Genomic DNA, 21,359 nt, shown 5'->3' with positions numbered 1-21,359 from the left:
GCGAATTATATCTATCCTCCCCGAGCTGCAAATCTGAGGGTTCAAAGGTCGGGAAAAATCTCCGGTCAAGTAGGGATGATGGACGGACGAGATCCAACGACTGGTGGTGATAATAGGCGGACGAGACCCAACGGCTGGTGGGGAGCACCAGCGACATACTAGGGCAATCATCAACAGACCGTCGTACTGTGCGTGTGTGATATTTCAGTCTCAACGAGATCTTACAACCATCGTGTTCAGATTTATTTGTATACAAGTGCAAATAAAATGACAAATTACGCTAACGCTCGATCTATTAAACCTCCTCCACGTTGAGCGTTAAGTCATTTAAGGTACGTGATATCAACCGAATATAAAAGTTTTATTGTTGCATTGTTACTTCGTCGGATCGAGTAATATTGCTTGTCACTATCTGTGTAGTCGATAGCAGATTTTCAATATAGTTACATAAAAATTTATATTTTTCAACTCTTCCAAAAATTTGTTTGTCCGATACTAATAGTTTTTCGACATAAATTATTACGCGATTTTGTTATTCGTAGAACCGTGCAATTTAATAGGTTCTTGTCTATGCTAGCGTGCAACCAAACAGAGCAGATCTCTAATTTTATACGTTCTTGTATTGTTAAAGTGTTTCGTGGTTCAGCATTTGGCCGTATGGTGCAGCATTAATCCTGAAACAACCAGAACCATAACAGTTAGCACTCTCATTCCCTATCTGTCATAGCTTGTAAACAAGAAATAAAAGCAGATGCAAAAAATGGACGCACGGAGACGGGATAGAGAGCAAATTGGGTTATGTGGTGTTGATAGAATTTGGGGAAAATCACCAACACGAATCGAAGAGTAAGAATTTATAATATTTTATTTTGTAATCAAAGTATACATCAATTATATTATACATATATGTTTATTCTTATAAATTGTTAAATGTTTTGTGTTTAACATAGTTCTGACGAAGATGAAGAGACTAACAAGTACAAAGACAGTATTATACCAAAAGATAGAAAAAGGAAACATGAGATGAAGAAGAAGGTATGAAAACATAGTTTAACTTCTCATTAATTTAATAAGTAAATTTATTTTCGTACTTCCATATACCTTTCTTATTATATTTTGTATATGTAAAAATTAGTTTCTTTATAATATTATTTGTTACAGACTTTTCTTGTAAGTTATAATAAATGTTTTTTATCATTGTTTTAGAAAAGTAAAAAACTAAAGAAAGAAAAGAAAGCTAAGAAAGACAAAAAGAAGAAACGGAAAAAGAAAAGGTCAGATAGTAGCTCCGACAGCGAACCTGAGGAATTAGAATGGGTGGAAAAGAATGGAATTAATGATAAAGCAAAGGTTAAAAAGGGATCAAGTTCAGATGAGAGTGGTGATGAAGTAGTGGGACCAGTTCAAAAGCCACATGTGACATTATCTGCTAAAGATTTTGGCAAGGCTCTTTTACCTGGCGAAGGTGCTGCTATGGCTGCATACGTTGCAGAAGGAAAACGTATACCTAGAAGAGGTGAAATTGGTCTGACTTCAGAAGAGATAGCCGCATATGAATCTGTTGGTTATGTTATGAGTGGTAGCAGGTAAGATATCCTTTGAAAATTTATTTTCATAGTTTGAAAATTACTAAAGTTTAGGAAAATAAATTTATTCTAACATTGATGTTATTTTTTTCTCAGACATCGGCGGATGGAAGCTGTTCGTATCCGTAAGGAAAACCAAATTTATTCTGCTGATGAGAAACGAGCATTGGCTATGTTTAGTAAAGAAGAACGACAGAAGAGAGAAAATCTTATTTTGGGGCAATTCAGAGAGATGGTTAATCAGAAATTAGCCCAAGAACAGAAGAAAAAGTAATGTAATTATTTGATATATAATTTTCATCTTATTTAACATAACAAGAAGTTATGTATGAAAGTGTATATAAGAATTGAACACATTGTAAAATATTATTTATACGCATGTAGATATATACATATATGGAAATAGATCTAAATATATTATCTTAATTGATTATATATCATATGATATTATTTATCAATGAGGATTAGCTTAAAAAATTTTCATTTTAAACATTTAATAACAGTTTATTATTGTAAGTTAAGAAATTATATATAAGTGTTTACTAATATTTATAAGTAAATATATCTACTCATGTAAAAATAATTATAACAATAGCTTATACTTTCTGATTGCTTTCCCAATCTAGCCATCCTCCAACATAATTGTATGCACTAAAATATAAATAAATAGGTTTAATTAATACATCTGTAAAACATGTGTAGGTATACTTTTATAATATAATATACTTTTCATATCCAAGCTTTCGAATTTCTTCTTGAACCATGCCACTTCTTTTCCCAGATCTACAACTTAATATGATCTTCGTATTTTTGGAAGGTTTTTCTTTCTTAAATCTCTCTTTAAAATCTTTCTCAGAAAGGCTCGACAATGTATTTGCAACATCTCCCACTATAATAATAAAATTCAACAATAACTACCTAATACTCTAAAGCATGATTTTGACGATATTGGAACATACTTGGTATATGAATACTTCCAGGTAGCTTTCCAGTTTCATCAATTTCTTCCTTTTCCCTGACATCGATGATTAAAACACTACTATCATTTTGAGCTTTTAGAATCTCATTATAATCAACATTAAGGCAAATTTTATCATCTCCAGACATGGTTTTAACATCTGTATTATGAAGTATTGAGGTTGAAAACTGTAAAGTTGGTTTTACTAAAAAACAATATGTTTGATATATCGTAAATGAAATCGTATATTTACAGTAAAACATCTTATTTTTAATTACAAACTTCTTTAAAAATCACGAAAACAAGAAAGTTAAATCACGCATTATATTCTTTACGGAATTGTCAATAAGTTTACAGGCTCCTTTTTTAATATTTTTTGTAGATTACCATGAAAAAATATCCTATATGAAGCAATTTTCAACAATTTATCATAAATAAATGGTTTTTGGTTTCGTAATGGTACATATGAACTTTGATGTAATGATTTGAAAGAAAGAAATTTATAGCATTGTCGTAATTTATTAAAATTCATAATTACTTCCTGATCCACTCACAATCACACAGTATGAATTTTATACAACTTAGGTTGCAACATAGTATCAAACAGTACATACATCTAAAGATACTGTAAGTCAAATTGTGTTCTAGAAAAAGATTATTATTTGTATAAATATCATAATATTCTCATCAAATCTTCGAAATGATTCATCGCCGTAATATAACCATATTTTTCAAAAGACTTAAAGATAACAATATCGCTTAATGCAAATTTTTATTGCGTGCTATCATATACCAATGGACGCGACTTAATTAAGTACTTATATCAGAGATTATATATTAAATAACTAAAACGATAAAAATTCTTTTCATTTAATTGAATTTTACATCAAATATATTTTTATGTACACAACAGCGTGTTTAATTTGAAATAAGAATTATTCGAAAATGAAATAAAAGCCTATCGCAAAAATCTGTCGTGTGCATTTAAATTGCTTATATCGTCAGAACGCAATGAACCTGACTTAAATATCTTACTTAAGAATAAAGTATAAAACTTTGTTCGATCTGTAAGAAAAGAAAAATAAATTAGATTTATCATGCAATGATATGAAAAACAGATACCAAGATGATATTCTGCGTACATTGCTTTTCAGTGATTCATCTGCAGATGAAGAAAAAAGTTGGGAAAGTTTAGAAGAGTCAGGAAGAGCGTATCCCGCTTTCGTATACGTCGCACCCTGATGAGGAATGCGGGAACTAACAATTTTTATTTCTCGTGCATGGAGCAGTAAAGTGTATTAATTTATTGAAATAATTACGACACTCGTCCTGTTTTTGCACTTTCGCATAATGTGAGTAATCGGACGTCCATTCGTTAGGACCATCTGCTTACATTCCTGTAGTGCGGCATGTGAAAAATCCTCGTTGGATTCTAGTTCGAGTATATTCTTTTGTTTATTTATACAGCCCTTCAAGTTCAGCAACGTGTAAAAATATTAAAAACCGTGTGCAACAGGATCGTTTTCGGTGTTGCAAACACGCATATATCAATGAGTCGCGTTCGTGAGACCTCGAATACTATCCCACTACGATGTTACGCATCAACGAAAAATTCAATATCTCCGGATTATCAACATTCCAGAGTGTTGACACCTCTGTCAGAGCGCTCTGCTTTACCATTACTATAACATCGTTGTCTCTTTCTTATACGTTGACTTCTGATAATTCTGTCTTCGTTCCTCGTTTTCGAGTGCCGCGTAGTGTCAAATAGAAGAATGCATGAATAGGTTTACGTTCCCACTGGTTTTTAACTTTGAGAGATGTGAGAGTGATTAATTTGTGGGCATTGTTCGTATCTATTTCCATTCGCCTTTTCGACGTGTTTCGATGTGATGTGCTTCTAAATATTGGTTAAAATACATTATAAAAACACGTTTTATCAAAGAATATTATAAATAAGGCATGTTATAAATCCATGTTTCCTAAAAGCTTGTAAATATAGATCTTTCATTGTTAATTTTCTTAACATTGTATGTACGAGTGTGCAAAAAGCATGTTGAAAGGAAAATAAATTAATCTTTGCAAAATCTATTTATTTAGTCATGCAATGAATTATTAATCCATGTGATATGCATATTAGAATAACACATTCATGTAGAGATTACATATAAACAAACTGTTCTTTGGTATTTCTTGAACGATTGAAAAAAATTAATTCTATATATTTGCAGATTAAATAGAACAGGTGTAAATGAAACAATAGAAAAATGAGTTCTCTGCAGCAAGGTAGCAGATTCTTACCTTTTTCAAATAATAATATACAAAGGAAGCAACTATCAATGCAAGGTACAAGACAAGTTTTATAATATTTGTGCTTGATATTTTTTATTGTTTCTAAGATTTTTTAAATGAACAAAATCTTAATCTATGAAAAGTTGTATTTTTCAAAATACATGATATATATTTAATAGGTGGTCTTCCACAAAGTTTGAGTGGTAGTGAAACTGATGTATCAACATCAAATGAGAACTTAACTAATGAAGATCGATATGTTATAAGACATACAGCTCGTCAAGAACCTCAAGGCCAAGAAAATCAGCAGCAAAGTCCATCGAGATCTTCCAGTCATAAAGAAAATATACCAAATATACAAGTAAGTATGAAAACATTTGTTAGTAATTATTTACTAAACAATATATGTTTCTAATAATTTTTCTAACAGTGACTCACATTAAAATAATATACATTTATGTTGTTTATTATAATATTTTAATTTTTGAAGAATATTAGTTACTTTTATATATCATATACTTTCATTCTTTGTCATTATCTTTGAGATACATGTGACCATTTTTTAATGTCTGTTATCTAACTATATTATTCTTATATATCTTAAATTGCTATCACTACCATTAAGTCACATAAGTGTAAATTACTTTATTGCAATCTAGGGTAACCTGCTCAACAGAAACAGTTTGAAGGATAGTTTAAATGGTTCAAACAGAAACAGTTTGAAGGAGAATTTGAATGGTTCTAATAGAAATAGCCTTAAAGACAGCATTAATGGTTCTAATAGAAATAGTTTGAAGGATAATTTAAGTAATCGTACCAGTGTAGGGTCAAATAGAAGTAGCTTAGATGTGTCTACAAGCTCTTACAACACACTTATTATACACAGTGCTAATGATGATAATTCATGGGTACCATCTGGAAGGTAATATATACTTTGAAGAAAAATTCTTATTTTTATAATCTTTAGTAAATATTTATGAATTATATATCAATGTTTAATTTTAGGTTGTCAGGTGTAGTAAGAGAACATGGAGATATGGGTTACTTATATTGTGACGGTGGTGGTAAAGGACATTCGAATAGCCCTACTATGCAGTCTTTATCGAATTTATCTCATGAAGATCATGTTTATGAGCAACCTAATAATGGGGGATGTCAAGAAATTACAGATATACCAGATGATTATCTTAGTCAGTCACAGGTGATTATTTTAGTAGTATTGGAATATATGTTTAACAAATGAATATTGTTAATATTTTTATATTATTATGATACAGTTTATTAAATGAGATTAATTCTTCATGTTTGTTATTTTATTTCGTTTAAATTAAGCAGGTATTAAAACATCTTGCAAAAGAAGTTAAAGTACCATCTTATAGCAAGCTAACTAATAATGGAGGAAATATTGATATGAGAATGAGAGATGGTGATAGAGGAAAACAGAATGACAGTGAATCAGAAGATAGACCACCACCTTCGTATATGTCTGTTCTGCTACCACTAAAAAATAAATCTCGACTTCTTGGGCCTATGGAAAAATTGACATTATCAAGATCACAACCTGATTTATCTAGAATAGGCAAACCAGATATGGATAATTACAATTTGCGGGCAACTTCTCCACGGTGATTTATTTAAACCGATTTTCTTCAAGTTATTTCACTTCTAATGATCGCTTTTTGTAAATAGTATTTTATTTTTCATAGACCTCAAACGAAAGGAAGAGAGGAGACAGAATCTGCAACGGGTGAAATTTGGCCACCATCAGAGATGATACAAATTGTAATCCAGGAGAACAGTGCCTTAAAATTAGAATTAGAACGATGCTATAACAAAGTTGCTAAATCTCAAAAGTTGGAACAAGAGATCGCGAAGGTACACAGGGCTCATGAGGAATTGGCTGCGTCAAGTGAACGAAGAGAGAAACTGGAACGAGCTGCTAGACTGAGGTTACAAAATGACTGCAGACGATTAACCGAATTAAATCGTGCATTGAGAGATCAAATAGATTTATTATCGGCACGTACCGATAGTCCTCCGATCGTAGAATCTATGAGAAAGGAATTAACGCAACGAGAATTATTAATTGGTCAATTGATTACACAAAGTATGTAAATTTTATTATTCGTTAATGTCTCGTTGATAAAAATATTATTTTAACCCTACCGATATTTATACTAGATAAAGAATTAGCCGCGGCGAAAGAAAGGCAGGAAATCGAATTAGCAGCACAGCGAGCAACGTTACAAGAACAACGTACACACATAGATATTTTAGATACTGCTCTTACTAACGCACAAGGCAACGTTGTACGCCTTGAAGAAGAGGTAATATTTTTTTATGTTCCAGTAAATTGTTTGTTTGTAAGTTGTTTGTTACATTCGTTTCTTACAGTGTCGGAAGAAACAAGTATACGTAGAAAGGGTAGGCCAACTTCAACGAGCTTTGTCTTCTCTTCAAGCGTCCAGTGACAGAAGAGAAGAAACAGAAAGACAGTTGAGAGGTCAATTAGAACGGGAATTAAGAGAAGGCGGTGGTGGCGGTGGCGGTGGTGCTAATGGTAATGAACAATCCTCCAATGGAGAAACGATCGCAGAATTAAAACGACGAATACGCGAAAGAGATGAAAAAATTATGTCACTCGAGGGTGACGTTGCAAAATGGGAGCAACGTTATCTCGAAGAAAGTGCACTAAGGCAAGCGGCAATTGATGCAGCCAGTCTACCAAAGTAAGTTTGCTCGCTTAATACATTTTTTGTCATATGCACATTAATTACAATTTATTTATCTGACCAATCAGGGACGCCAAGATAGCTGCATTAGAGAAGACGAGTCAAGACGCTGAGAAATTAATTGCAGAGGCACGTTCTGAGAAAATGAGACACATGGATGAAGTACACGCGGCACAGAAAAAATTGGCTGATTTTGAATCTAGGTAATATTATTTTTATTTCATATAATCTTTTTATACCTTTTGTCATTTAAATAGAATTACAGTAATACCAACGCTTGTCTGTTTCATAGAATGAAGGATCTAGAATCGAAATTAGCTGAAAGGGATGCAATGATTAGAGTCCTTCAAAAACATACGTACGACAAGGATAGTAGTAGCAGTAGTGGTGTTGGTAGTTACCCTGCTGCACATTCGTCTCACTCAAGCACATCAGCGGATCACCATACTGCACTAACAAGCACGCCAGAACTCGGTAAGATTTCTGATACAGTTCTTTTTTCGAAAACTAGTAATTATAATGTCTTTTTAATTATTCATTTTTATGTTTAACAGTAAGCAGTGTATTGGGTGGTGGTAGTGGTTATGGAAGTACTGGTTCGTACGGTGTTACGGACAGTTACAAGTATAGGAAGCAGGGGAGCTTCGAACAAACGAATAAAAGTCTCGATGATCAATTAAAAGAACTAGACTCCCAGCTACTTAGTAAGGTATGCAAGCTCCCAGTAAACGTATAGTTACTAGACGTAGAAATAATTTCGTGATAGTAAAATTAATTTTCTGTAGGCAGCATAGTTTTGTAACTATGTGAAGGACAGGATAAAAGTAGGATTTTATCATTTAATTTTAATCATTTCAAAATTACATTTTATGAAATTTTATTTTTATTTTTTTCTATGTACTCTTTGCGTTCGACATAATGTTTTGATTTTGTAATGTTAAACTCTTTAGTGTTTACTTTAGCTTTATAGCTACAGGAGACTATGAAAATATTACAGATTATACAATCAAAGGTATTTTAATGTTCTATTTGGGTTAGTCGTATGGACAAGAATAGTTGATGTATCGTCAAGAATCTATAATATCTTTTGTTTGATATATAAATAATTGTTGGATGCATTCGATACATTAAATAAATATATTAAATGCATCAACTATTCTCTTGTGTTTAGTATTGCATAGTACATTGTAGTTGTGTTATTTGCATAACTATGTGTTGTATTAATTCATTTTTTTTTACGAATTTCTTATATTTTTTTATTTCGCTTTGTTAGCCAAATTTATACAGAGTAAGCTTTTTACCTACAACAAACCTTCAAAAGATTCGTATGTTATCAGACTTTTCGATATAAAAATAAAAATTGATAATTGGAAGAAAAACTAATTTAATATTTTGTAAAAAGCAAACTCTGCATAAATCATAAGACAATATATATATAGGTGATATGTAAAGAATGCATTTGCTGCTCATTTTTTATCTAAAAACTCAGTAAACTGTATTTTCACTAATACAAATTTTTGTGTGCCATTGATTTTTCGTTTTATAATTAACTATATATTAATCGTATATTTTCGATTAGACGATAAAAAAAGAAAAAAGAAAAGACATTTCCTCCATCCTTCTTAATTCAAACTAACCCAACCCAATCCTCATCCCGTGTGATCCTGGAGTGTGCATGCGCTGTTGTAGCGAGCACTAACCCCCACTTTCCAGGTCCCAGGTCTCCTTTCCAACGCGGCTCTGCTTTTCTCTTGTTTCAGCGGGCACTTTGCTGTTTTCCAGGATTCTCTAATCCAGGCACTGCGTCGCGAAAAGGAAAAATCCCCAAGCCATTATTGGCGGGTGTAGATAGCACAGGTACCTCGAGCACCGCCTCGAGCAAGAGTCGCCTATTAGACGACTCCGGTGGCGAGGTTTCGCCGGGTATCATGGAATTTGCGAGTGCAGCCTCGAGACTGAAAGGCACTGTATCGAGATTGTCAGACGGTAAGCCCGAAGATATGATGCTGCTGGAGAAGCAGGGCAGAAGCTCTCAGAGGCAGAGGATGCAAGAGGGCGAACCACGTCGCGCGGGTAGTCTTCCTCCTAGCTCGTTACCGCGGCCACCGAAGAATCTGAAGTCGACGAACTCGCGTTACTGCAGACTAAGCGACACGGAGACTCGCAAGAAATCAGATCCAGGTCCAGCTTTGGACACCTCTGTGAGCATGAAGGTGCGCGATACGAGCAACTGCACCATCGAGTATGGCAGATTCGACACGAAGGCTCAGCGTCGAAAGAAATCATCCGGAACGGAACAGTTGGTCGTGAATAATTCGCTGAAAAAGCCATCCTCCACGACGAATCACGAGTACGAGCGCCTTCAAGGTGAAAATATTCGCAAGAAACAGCCTTCCAATTCAGAAACGAAGCACAGGGAAATGCAGAGTCGCTCGCTGATACCTCCGCCGTCTCGTCGTATCGGAGAGTACGGTCGCCTCAGCGATGGCACCTTGAGAAAGCAAACTGGTTCACGAGGACAAAGCACCGGAAGCACGGTGAGCAGCAAGAGCGGAGGGCGCGACTCCGGAGGCACTGCTAGCAGCGAAGCGTCCACGTCATCGTTGCCTCCTTCCAAAGCGAGATCCATACCTCGTCCGAGCAATTACCGCATTCAGTTTTAATTTATAATGTTTGGAATCGAGTTAGTCTTCCTTGTTATAAATATTGGCTTTCAAAGAGATGTTCTCTCAAAGGAGTGTATAACTCCTTGTAGCGTATAAAGAGTAACTCGTGGGATATAATTTTCCATACTTTATCTTCCATTTATGAGAATCTTCCTTACCAAACATTGATACAGATGCTTATTCTACTGTCTTAAGTTTTCTATTGCATTTTCAACGAACGACGGAAAATTTCTTTCTAGTGGATGTCAGAGAGGAGCACAGCAGGGTCGAATGGTTAGATGATCGAATGGAAAAGAGCGGTGAACGACGAATAAAATGGGAGGCGGATTAATGAACGAAGGCAAAAATCAAAAGCGTTGACTGGTTTCGAGAGCGTCCCTACTTCGCCCTTCAGGAGTTCAGATCCTATTTAGAAGTCCTAATATACGTATGCGCGAGCGATACGTCTACACAGCCATAATATTAAACGATGCGTTAAGTTCCCTTTATTACCATTTAATAACGAAGAAGCGAAGCCGATCGCAACGACATAGCGAAGAATCACGATATATCGTCGCGTAGCGATAATGCATGACCTAGTCATTACCAAAGTAATTTCTGTAATGAAAACGGAATTGATTTCCTCTCGTTTCGTACGCAACTACATCTAGGAACATTGCGGCCTTTTGTTGAATAATAATATTCGTATAATAAACGCGAAAAAGTGCCTTGTTAAAGACTGCGTGAAAAAGAAATACACGATCGGTACAACTAGGAATAAGAGTATACGTTCGGAATAACTTTCGGAATTCTAAAGGACACGGAACCTTTGGATAAAGTCAATCGCGTCACCCTTAAGTGGACGCGTTATTTTTTGAACGTGTATTTTATAATTTTACCCTTTCGCCAGGAGTATCGCATTTCTGCGCGTGCCTTATGAAAACATATTTCTTTTCCTTCTCTTTTCTTTTTATGTATCTTTAAGATCGTTTCCTGCTGGAAACCATATAAAGATACAAAACGCGAGATATCCAGTCAGTTTCGCTTTTCGATGGAAAAGTGAAACTATGGTAAGGCGAACGAAAATTCGATTTGTCCGGATGCACAGCAAGCAATTCGACTATTATATATATATATATTTATATATATATATAAATAAATATATATATACATATTATATATTTTATATAATCACATTTTCGTGTGTACGTGTCTCGATTCGATGATTTTGAGTGTTCCTTTACACCGAGAGAAATTACGTAAATCGTTAACGGTGATTCGCTTAATTTAAGGTGACATAGTAAACGTAGCGACGGTGATGAATCATACGTAATACTTAGAAATAATATATTTCACGATGGAGCAGTTTCATAAGCATTTACATTTCGCGCCCAAGTATCGTTCAACCGGTCGAAAGGTACTTCTCCCCTTGTCCCGCTTCATGGTTTTAAATGCATTTCGATTTTAATATCAATGAAACTCTTGACGATAGTAATCTCGATCGATGATATTCACCTTTTAGGCAGATTATTTTTACGTCGTATTTCTTGTTTTCAGCATATTCCTTTTATAGACGTTATTTAAACAGTGTAAGATCAGGCTACATTTAAATTGAACTGATTGATTACAAATTATAGTCAAAATATTGTGAAGTTCCGGTATAGCGTACATGTTTTGTGTTTTTATCTCTTGTGTATTAATTATAGAAAAGAAAATATTACAAAAGGAGTTATGAAAGCGATAAAGCAGTAATAATTTATGTTACTAGCAAGTAGAACGCGTCACATTGCGAATTCCAGCCTGATGGAAAGGTTATTATAATTTTCGTGATTAGTATAGGTACTTATAAGACTGAAAAAAGTGAATACCGACGAAACAAATTTTCTTCTTCGCTATTTCCTACAATATGTTTTCTCTCTCATCCCGTCTCACCCTATTTTCTCCCCTTCGCGCGTGTGCACGAATTTACATCTACATACAGCCAGGAATATATGTATACAGACATAGCTGAAGTTGATGCATGTTCACGAATATTCATGTGCATTAAAACGTCTATTGTTCACGATACGAATTCCTTGAAGATTACAGGGATATTCGTGGTAAATATAGCGGAAATTTCATTAGCATTCGATGTAATCCCTTCGACGAATGGTATGTAGCCCGTTGAAAGAAAAAAAAAGAGAGCAGAAAGAACGGAAAGGAAAGAAAGAAGGAAAATATAGAGGGGAACAAAATCTCTGAACGCGTGTAACGTCGTTGTTTCCGCAGAGACGTCGAAAATTTCTAGGACGAATCGTTTATTTTTGTCTCGCGCGAAACAAAGAGAAAAAAAGATGATAAAAAGGAAAAAAGAAGAAAAATGCGTAGAATGCCAAAGCAAGTTAGGATGCCGCACACTACGATTTATAATGACAAATATGTTCTAATATAATTTTAGCGTATTTATTTGTTTTCGTTTTTGTGTTAATTATCTATTTTACGTATAGGGTGAATTTTCTATCAATTATTATTTCCCGTGAACGTTTTAGAGGGGAAGGTTTATCGTGCAGCTTCCGTTTTGAAGCACGCGGTCCTACGTGAATGGTAGGAGAATTTAGAACCGAGTGACGACTGATAAAAGACTCACCCTGTATACGTAGGGTGTTCATTAAGATACGATATGTTTAGAAAATGAGAGATCTCTGACCTAATTCGCACGTTTGTAATAAGAGTTATACGATTCAATACTTTTCGAATTCGAGATTTTAGCAGCGATATGTATTAAATATTTAAAAACGAAGGTTTTCAACAAGTCTGAAATTTTCTTTGTCTGTAAAGATCTCCATCGAAACGGAAGATAAACGCGTAGGACATAGCAATTTGTAGCAATTTGAAATAAAAATTGACTTACGACAAGCATTGTTTTCATTTCATATTACTTTCACGAGCATTTTCTTTATTTATGTACATTCGTATATATACGTACAAAAATCATTATCTTCTACAATATGGATATATTGATTCTCTCGTAAAATTTTTTTACATATTTGTAATCTCAGAAAATGAATATCTTTTTGTATCACTCTTATCGCAACTACGACATTGTAAATCGTATTTATTATCTAAATATTTATTCCTATTAAAATTTCATCGTAGAAAAAATCTTTTTAATCGAGTGTTCTCATTTTTTGAATATTTCAGATCTTGTGAAACATCCTGTATTTGTAAACGTAATATATATTCTATATAATACGCTTATCGTATTGTTCTATCACCCTCCTTTCCAAATAACGATGTACCAGTCACAGGAGATAATTATCACGCGTGGATTTTGTATTGTTCAAGTTATAACACACGTTGATTGTGATGTAGAACCTAGAGGATATGCGAACTGCCACTGGCGTACGTTTTTCTTTTTTTTGTTCTCGAAATGAAGATTTGCTCTTTTATACACGAATATTCAAAGATCTGTGTTCAAATACGTGAAATGTAAATTTGACAAAAAAAATCGACGATTTGGATTATCGATGATTTCTCGTAGGTTGTAACTTTTTATTGATCTTTGCCATAAAAAGATTGCTCTATGAATATTGTAAATAAAGATAACAATAAAGGGAAACATTCTGAATTTTGTCGCTAATATATTCTCATTGATTTATTTATTTAAAATATAAACTTTTAAAGACGAGTGGAGATACCATTGTTTGTTTCAACTTGTCTTTCCTTTCTAACAAAATATGGAATTCAATTATTGTCAGGCTAAGCTAAATTACTTCAGTTAAAGCAACGAATAAAATCGATTTATAAATAAAAATAGAAGTTTTGAGAGTCGCAGTAAAGTCTCCAAAATAAATGAAAAGAAACTCTTTTGCTTTTAACTAATAACCAAATACTAAACTTAAAGACAACTGAATTAATTAAACATTTTTAGATAAAAGTTATGAATTATTTAGAATTATAATATTTATTTATAACTCTAAAACATGGAGTACAAATTGAAATGATTGATAATAAAATGTATCGAGTGATAAAATGACGAAGACTTTTAGAATCATAGATCACTTACAATATTACAGTAGTATTTTGTAATATAATATTAGAATCTCTGGGGACGGCTTGTTACATTTTCATTTCTAGAAACAATGCACTTTGTGTGCATCTGATAATTATTACCTTGCAGCAGGTGGCTTGAAAACTCTCATCTTGTTCTTTTTGAAAAGTTACAAGCAGCGAATGATTTGTAGTTAAGATAGATAAATGCTTGTCGAGAAAGAGAGAAAAAGGGAGGAACAAACTTTAATCTTCTTGGCTGAAATATTTATTTCTCGATTGAATATATCTAAAGAAATATATATAAAGGATTATGTATTTGCGTATTTAAGATAATTAATATTTTCCGAATTATTCACATCATTGATATCAAGCAATTAATAGAAGATGTTACTTTATTAAATTTCTGTTTCAAATATTTGATGCTTATTTGCATTGCATCCATTTATTAATAAATTGCATTGCTTAAAATAATATTGGAATATTGTTATTACACGAATATATTCGTTGTTTTCCGAAATATAGGACGTTTATATAAAATGTAATGCAATTATATTCCGTTTTCTTTTTTCTCCAAGTTCTTAAGTAAAATAAATTTTTGGTATTTTAAAATGCCATCACTGTATCTACAAAATGGAAAACACTTTCATTGCAAGATCGAATATCTTGTTGAATAAAGGATATATTTTATACTGTGGCTTCTGGGTTACAATTTAATTTACGTTCCTTAAAAGATACAAGTTGTTGGAATTTCAATTACGTTTTTGTAATTTAGTTCTCTACAATTCCTATATTACGTTGTTGAATGTAAATTGAAGAAAGAAAAGTAGCTGGTTATAATCTGGTTAAAAAATGAATAATTTTTCTGTGAAAGTTTAGGATATACATAGATTGAAACCAGAAGTTTGTTTATTAAATTCTGCACTGCTTGTGTGCACGTATGCACACCAGATGTTGAATTAGACCTTATACCGGGTGACACAACTGGACAGTGTTCATTTGGAAAGCTACATTGTACTACGGAATTTATTAAACAGTCCTGCGTGTAATATACTTGAAACTGTATTTCAAAAAGATCAATAATTAATTTTATTTAAATAAAAAATCATGCTTGTAAGACGATCCTTATTATAAAGAATTTGTACCTTTATATAAATAATCATTAGATGTAAACAACTAATTGTACAAAGGCAAAAGAGCGTAATATATTAGTTATAAAATACCTGATAGTAGAGAATATTCAAATTAATATGTATTAATACTTCAGAAACATGTAATATTTTCAAAGGAAAAAGAAGAAAGAAAGTCTATATAGTTTTTGCGTTAACTGAAATCTATATCAATATTTTCTAAAATTACTTCTCTTGCTATTGTAATTTTTTTACAGTGATCTTTAAATTCATCTTCACTACATTTTCTATCTAATCATTTCTGCTCCTCTGTTTTTTCTGTTATCGATAAACTCGTAGTCATTCTCTGCGTTAAATTTATATTTTCCATTCTTCGTGTAACTCGTCCAGTTATTTATATGGTGCGCATATACGTTTCACTTAAAAAGCGATATTTTTCTCTGTGTACAGATAGACAGTTCGAAAAGATTGCAGGAGCAGCGAAGGTGAACGGAGGATCCAAACAATCGGTTCACCCTCTGCCCGTAGGATCCACGGTATCTTGACGACGTTTTCCGTCGATTTTCCGCATCTGCGTTGTTCTTCTCATCCTCATCGTGTCAAGTGCTTTGCGTGCGCACTGCGCTCACAGGCAGTAGGGGTTGGGAGGTGCAGTTGGATGCTGATCGTCGGTTCGTTCGTGGCTGCTCGGCTTCGCTCGGCAATCTCCGTGGATCTCTGCGGGGGCAGAGGCCTCCTTCCCTTTCGAGCAATTCCACAGTGTTCACACTCCCGCGTAGGTGTGCGGTGGTACATGCCGAGTTTTATTTCATCGTCGCGCGATCCAGTGATGAGTACGTGTTCGTAGCGGCCGCCCTTAGATTACAAGTGATAACGCGAATTGCCACGTTGTTTCTCGACGTGTAATAAGTGACGCGCACGGGAAACGAAATAATAGAAGATCGTTGGAAGATTGACAACGACGGAGCACGAGATTAGGAAAGAAAAACAACGAGCGTGAATGGAAACCGGCAAAAATAAGGGTGCGATCGGTGTCATCGATGTTCGTGTTCAGAAACGAACGACAGAGGCCGAGAAATAAAGCTGATTCTCGCGTGGATACTCCATCGAGTGATACTGATTTCGGAGCTGTCGACGGTCGACGAATTTGAACGTAGTGATTCCGCGTCCTTTGACAATTCACCTGTTACAAGTGGACTCGCGGTGCAGTTTAACTCTCCCCTGCCTCCCCCACCACCCTGATTGATCGATCTCTCGAACGCGTCGATCGCGAGCTTCCATACTATTCGTATGACGTCCTGCTGTCGGATATGATTACGTTTCGAGCGTGTCGAGAGGAAAAAGTGCACCGAGAAAGCAGCGACAAAGGCGTTTGTAATTTATAAGCCGGCAGAGTGCGCGTTCCCGTCGGTTGCTACAGAAACATTGTTTCTTGACATCGCACGGTACACGATTCTTTCGAGAGATCGTTCTGGATGTGATCTTTTCCTTTCGATTATCTCTCAGCCAATCAGACACGCTTCATCACGATTATCAAACTTTTCGATCGCGATAGTGCTACCGACTCTCGAACATAGTGACGCGTTACGTCTCAACGTTCATTTCGAATTGAATTCGAATTGAAAGAAAGTGAAGGATCGAGAAAAGTGTTATGTGAAAAAGACGAAAGGTTAAACGTAAGGAGAAATACTAACAGATGACGATTTGTCGCGATATTTGTGTTTTGTATACGTGATAGCACTTCGGTTTGGTGGTAAACAACTGGTCAAGTGATATCTGTGCGAAACAAGGATATCGTCGAAGAAGTTACGTGCTCATTGGAAATACGTACTTCTTAAATGCAAGATTAAATGCGGGTATCGAGCGTGCAATCGATTTATGTTGATATTCGTTGTTCCACAGCGAACATTTCAATGTCGATCTCACGATAAATAACGAAGGTGTACTGTGCGTGTAAACTGTGAAGTGACTTATTTTCTAGAACGAGGTAAATATACGCGTTCGGTGTGCGAGTGGATGGACCATTCTGTGTTTACATACGTTCTATCGTGTTCGGTGTGTTCATCTATGTTCCTGTAGCGGATTCGTTCTAACCATGAAGGAGTACGGAATGAAACTGTCACCGATGAGGCTGATCCTGATTTTCACCATTTTTTCCACTGCGACCATTGTGAAAGGTAAGTGTTCAATTGTAGACAGTTCTCAAACGATTTTCGATAAATCGTGAAATCGTTGTCGGTGTACGTATGGTGAAATTCGCAGATAGGAAAAAAGCTAAAAGTTCGCATTGCTATATATTTCGAAATTTGAAAAGGTGTAGGATAGTTTAATAAAAAAATCTGCAATATTTTAACAAATTAACTGAAAACTACATTTTTTTTATTCTTTTTTTATTGCTTTTAATATATTTGATGTGAGTCTTGGAAATTGAAAATGGCTTTATATTATATTATATATTGTATCTATATAGGAGAAATTAGCGATATTTTAGTAAAATAAGCTACCTGCTTTAATTCTTCTTCTTTTACTATTTTTAATACTTTTGGCGCGGATCGTGTACAATTAAAAATGGCGGTATATTAAGCGTCGTGTCTAGGGAATAATTAGCAGTGTCTAAAAAAGTAACTGAAACCTGCACTTTTTCCTCCTTTTCTTCTATTTTTAGGTATTAATTATGATACAAATATAAAATATTCCGTTTCTCAATTGCAAACAAGATACGGACACAAAGTAAAAGGATCAGAAATTTTATAGAACGAACATAAGTGTTTTCATGGTCCATAGTAATCGAATTCTTTACAATCATATATCTGCGTTCATACGCCAAGAAAATGAATTTCACGATTCTTTCAATTTTCGATTTTTCAGTAAGAATGTTTTAATACGTTAACTGCTAAGCGAATTATCATTGAATTGAATGCTGAATCTACTTCGCGACAAACATTTGAACAATTTGAACACGTGCCTTGACACATGTATCATCTTCGCTACGTATTCGTGTTAAATAATATTCTTACCTTTAGTATTCGATCATCAGCGTAAATATCTACTATTACAAAGCAAATATTAATTTCTTTACAATAGGTTATATCTTTTCTCCCTTGAATTCTCCCTTATGTTCTCTTATATTACGAATATAAACTATGAGTATACACTTTACCAGGATCCTATTGCACAATAATTCACCAGTGAATAATATCAGTTAGAGGTTACAAAGTACAAACTTCATTTTTTTCCAATTCTACAATTTTACACCGAATAAAATAATCAGCTGTCTTATAACTTGTAAAAACTACATGCATAACTTGGTCTGTTTTATTACCAACCTTATGAATGTTATGCAAGAGAATTTATTAACTTCGATAACTTGCGATTTGCGCCGTGTAAAGTTCCACTAGGGATATTAATTCGCGCAAAAGAATCTAGGAAATACGTAGTTACATTTTAAACGTTTATTAAAAGTTGGCAATTTTTCAAATCAATTTGGAAAGGGACGTGTTCAACGCTATTGTAGGAAGACTCAGAGCGTACCATAAAAGTCGACGCGTTGTCGAAGGTTGTCGAAACGTTATTTTCCAAAGGATATAAATAAGGACTACAAGAAAGAACAAAAACCAGACAACTAGCAACTACTTCAGAATCAATGGAAACTATTTCGTAGCACGCGACGCTGGTATCACGACGCGGGATAAACCTTCGTGGAAGTCTTTTGTTATACTTGCCTCGAAATTACGCTAAATTCTGTCAGAAAAAAAAGGTCGAACGAGAAAGAAAGGAAGAAATAAAGGGAAGAGAAGAGAAGAAACGTCCACGCGCTCGTTAAGTTATTAAGCTCCCACTTTGGCTTAATTATTTCGATGAGAACCTTTTTGAGGAGCAATTAGGTGTTGAACCTGATTTCCAACTAGCATGCATAGACGAAGTCCAGGGCAAACGGTTCTCGCGCACGGAAACTCAACCGATTGAAGCTCGGGTGCGATAAAGAAAATACACGGCGGGAATTGGATCTGGCAAAATTGCGCCAAAAGGCGGCCATCCAATCATTCAGCTGACCAATCACTCGATAAATGGAACCACGACCTCGTGTCCACGACGAATGTGGATCGAATTTTTGTTTTTCTCCCCACTTTTTTTTCCTTCTCTCTCCTCTCGTTTCGTTATTATTTGCATAAAGCTTATACGGATTTTCGTTGTTTATCGCGTACCAGTGTCTCCCTTTCGGGACTTGATAGTTTGTAAACGAACAAGGAGATTTGTTTTTGCCAGTCGCAATACGTACTGTATTATGGAGAAGATGAAAAACGTAAAAGGGGTTGGTAAAATCATTTCTAATCTCGAGGAGAATGTTGATATTTTTTTGTACTTTGGCTTACGTTTACATATGATAGATGTTTAAGAATTCGAGAATTAGTAGGAAAAGGTTTGATGCTGGAACTACCAAAGTGTAATTTTTCATAGAGATTTTATAGATTGGATCGTTCACAGGAATTTGAATAATTTTTAATAAAATATCTGGATATTATATTTCCCTTGGTACCGTATGTATACATCTCTCCAATTTGTATTCTCCAAATTTTTCGAGAAGGGTATTTCATGTTATTTCTTTCCGGAAGCGAGACTTGGGTGTGATTCTGTGATTGATCCTGAAAATATGCGTGTTTTACTATCGATAGACGACGTTTTGTATTCGAGCAGAGGGTAAGGTTGATTTGACAATTCGAGAGATGATTTATCACACGTCCTGAATCTCGCACGTCAAAAGATATTTTATTACCGTTGTGAACGAGAGGTATGTACGCTCTATAGTTCCGACATACGTGAACTTGAATAATATGATAAATTACACCTTAACAAATTTCTTAGAACAAACCGCTTCCACTACTCTGTTGCTTCATTATCTCAAATATTTCAATATTCGTTAGAGACGATAAAATATGTTTAGCGAAGTAGTTTGTGTAAAACCTTAGCTGAATAGATGCGACAAAATAATATGGGAGTGCTTGGTAACTGGTGGTACAAAAAAGAAGAGATAGAAGACGAACCGGCTTCGAAAATCTCATCTCTGAATTACATCGTCTCCGTTGGCACGTTCGTCCTCGGTCAGGGAACCTCGCGCTGCAATTGTAATTCGTTCTGGTCGAAGATACGAGCACACCCTCTCACAAGAGAAAGAAAAGGAGAAAGATACGAAAAAGGAAAAATAATGGAGGAAGAAGAGCGGAAAAAAAATCGTGAAATTTTGTCGAGTACGTTATAGAAAATGTGAAACTCGAAAAGCTTCGTGCGCGAGACACGAGGTGAAAATTCGCGATACGAACGTAACTTTCCGCGTACGCCTCGTTTGTTTCCATACAACTCCGTATATAATTGGAACGACAGCTTTCCAATGTTTAACATCATTGGGAGAACCGATCGAATGACAAACCGAGCAATTTAATGTGGATTCATGGCGATCAATTAACGAATCGATCCCCTGATTAAATGCACGTCGCGTCTTCCGGTTAATTAGCCGCTATGACGCGTTTACAGAATTATGAGGAAATAGTTCTACGGTAGATTACCTCGTATCCGATCCTTGCTTAACCAATCTCCGCCTTAACTGACCACATTTTCGTTCAGAGATCGTTCCGTGTTAGTTATATCATTCGTGGTTCACCATGTCCATGGTAAAAAATATTAATGGTGTATATACAGGGTGGTTGGTAACTGGTGGTACAAGCGGAAAGGGGGTGATTCTACGCGAAAAAAGAAGTCGAAAATATAGAATAAAAATTTGTCGTTCGAGGCTTTGTTTTCAAGAAAATCGACTTTGAATTTTGGCTCGGTACGCGCGCACTTTATCGCGTCTCGTTATAACGGATCTCACTGTAGATCGTTGTCTCGATGGAAAAATGAAAAAAAAAATTTTTTTATTCTATATTTTCGACTTCTTTTTTCGCGTAGAATCACCCCCTTTCCGCTTGTACCACCAGTTACCAACCACCCTG

The 21,359-nt window shown here is 34.8% G+C and overlaps 4 protein-coding genes across 19 annotated transcripts in view; 3 read left to right on the top strand and 1 right to left on the bottom strand.

Annotated features, from left to right (window-relative positions):
• The first annotated feature begins 148 nt into the window (after nt 1-148).
• LOC100747476 (NKAP family protein CG6066) lies at nt 149-2,019 on the top strand. Of its 2 annotated transcripts, XM_033324725.1 has the most exons (5): nt 149-332; nt 632-846; nt 951-1,035; nt 1,207-1,586; nt 1,683-2,019. In XM_033324725.1, the coding sequence occupies exons 2-5, from the start codon at nt 752-754 to the stop codon at nt 1,858-1,860; spliced, it is 738 nt and encodes a 245-aa protein (XP_033180616.1). In that variant the 5' UTR covers nt 149-332; nt 632-751; the 3' UTR covers nt 1,861-2,019. The 2 variants fall into 2 exon arrangements, with proteins under 2 accessions (XP_033180616.1, XP_024228061.1); XM_024372293.2 differs by having other exon boundaries at nt 149-846.
• Nucleotides 1,940-3,774, bottom strand: LOC100747589 (thiosulfate sulfurtransferase/rhodanese-like domain-containing protein 3). 10 transcript variants are annotated; one of them, XM_012393876.3, is made up of 4 exons: nt 3,637-3,774; nt 2,546-2,734; nt 2,313-2,475; nt 1,940-2,237 (listed from the first exon to the last, which is right to left on the bottom strand). In XM_012393876.3, the coding sequence occupies exons 1-4, from the start codon at nt 3,686-3,688 to the stop codon at nt 2,183-2,185; spliced, it is 459 nt and encodes a 152-aa protein (XP_012249299.1). In that variant the 5' UTR covers nt 3,689-3,774; the 3' UTR covers nt 1,940-2,182. The 10 variants fall into 10 exon arrangements, with proteins under 10 accessions (XP_012249299.1, XP_012249300.1, XP_003485535.1 ...); XM_012393877.2 differs by lacking the exon at nt 3,637-3,774 and adding an exon at nt 3,159-3,326 and having other exon boundaries at nt 2,546-2,732; XM_003485487.4 differs by lacking the exon at nt 3,637-3,774 and adding an exon at nt 3,099-3,312 and having other exon boundaries at nt 2,546-2,749.
• Nucleotides 3,759-13,108, top strand: LOC100747355 (angiomotin-like protein 1). Of its 3 annotated transcripts, XM_012393873.3 has the most exons (14): nt 3,759-3,896; nt 4,776-4,890; nt 5,016-5,197; nt 5,496-5,758; nt 5,842-6,037; nt 6,172-6,461; nt 6,543-6,943; nt 7,018-7,163; nt 7,231-7,565; nt 7,637-7,771; nt 7,861-8,042; nt 8,123-8,277; nt 9,329-10,105; nt 10,474-13,108. In XM_012393873.3, the coding sequence occupies exons 2-14, from the start codon at nt 4,812-4,814 to the stop codon at nt 10,510-10,512; spliced, it is 3,180 nt and encodes a 1,059-aa protein (XP_012249296.1). In that variant the 5' UTR covers nt 3,759-3,896; nt 4,776-4,811; the 3' UTR covers nt 10,513-13,108. The 3 variants fall into 3 exon arrangements, with proteins under 3 accessions (XP_012249296.1, XP_003485533.1, XP_012249295.1); XM_003485485.4 differs by having other exon boundaries at nt 9,329-13,108; XM_012393872.3 differs by lacking the exon at nt 3,759-3,896 and adding an exon at nt 3,967-3,985 and having other exon boundaries at nt 9,329-13,108.
• Nucleotides 13,109-16,099: 2,991 nt separating this feature from the next.
• LOC100747038 (nephrin) overlaps nt 16,100-21,359 on the top strand; it is a 494,062-nt gene continuing 488,802 nt past the window's right edge. For 2 of the 4 annotated variants that reach the window (XM_003485483.4, XM_012393884.3), the window contains exon 1: nt 16,100-17,549. In XM_003485483.4, the coding sequence (XP_003485531.1) occupies nt 17,468-17,549 (82 nt within the window). In that variant the 5' untranslated portion in view covers nt 16,100-17,467. The remainder of the gene's footprint in view (nt 17,550-21,359) is intronic. The other 2 variants (XR_002947961.2, XM_012393882.3) reach the window with 1 other exon arrangement.

The sequence above is a fragment of the Bombus impatiens genome, unplaced genomic scaffold, assembly GCF_000188095.3.
Source record: "Bombus impatiens unplaced genomic scaffold, BIMP_2.2 scf_0060, whole genome shotgun sequence".
Taxonomy (NCBI): Eukaryota; Metazoa; Arthropoda; class Insecta; order Hymenoptera; family Apidae; genus Bombus; species Bombus impatiens.
The sequence above is the reverse complement of the archived record's forward strand: the minus strand, read 5'-3'. Positions and strand labels throughout refer to the sequence as shown.

Bases quoted from the DNA above. Each gene is read 5' to 3' on its own strand.
- LOC100747355 (XM_003485485.4), top strand. From the start codon at position 4,812: ATGAGTTCTCTGCAGCAAGGTAGCAGATTCTTACCTTTTTCAAATAAT. The intron at 5,198-5,495 runs GTAAGTATGAAA...ATTGCAATCTAG, and splicing joins AAAATATACCAAATATACAA to GGTAACCTGCTCAACAGAAA. The intron at 8,278-9,328 runs GTATGCAAGCTC...CTCTTGTTTCAG, and splicing joins ACTCCCAGCTACTTAGTAAG to CGGGCACTTTGCTGTTTTCC.
- LOC100747476 (XM_033324725.1), top strand. From the start codon at position 752: ATGCAAAAAATGGACGCACGGAGACGGGATAGAGAGCAAATTGGGTTA. The intron at 847-950 runs GTAAGAATTTAT...TGTTTAACATAG, and splicing joins TCACCAACACGAATCGAAGA to TTCTGACGAAGATGAAGAGA. The intron at 1,587-1,682 runs GTAAGATATCCT...TTTTTTTCTCAG, and splicing joins TATGTTATGAGTGGTAGCAG to ACATCGGCGGATGGAAGCTG.
- LOC100747589 (XM_012393875.2), bottom strand. From the start codon at position 3,076: ATGAATTTTAATAAATTACGACAATGCTATAAATTTCTTTCTTTCAAA. The intron at 2,733-2,899 runs GTAAACTTATTG...CCAACTTTACAG, and splicing joins AAATATTAAAAAAGGAGCCT to TTTTCAACCTCAATACTTCA. The intron at 2,476-2,545 runs GTATGTTCCAAT...TTATTATTATAG, and splicing joins TGGAAGTATTCATATACCAA to TGGGAGATGTTGCAAATACA.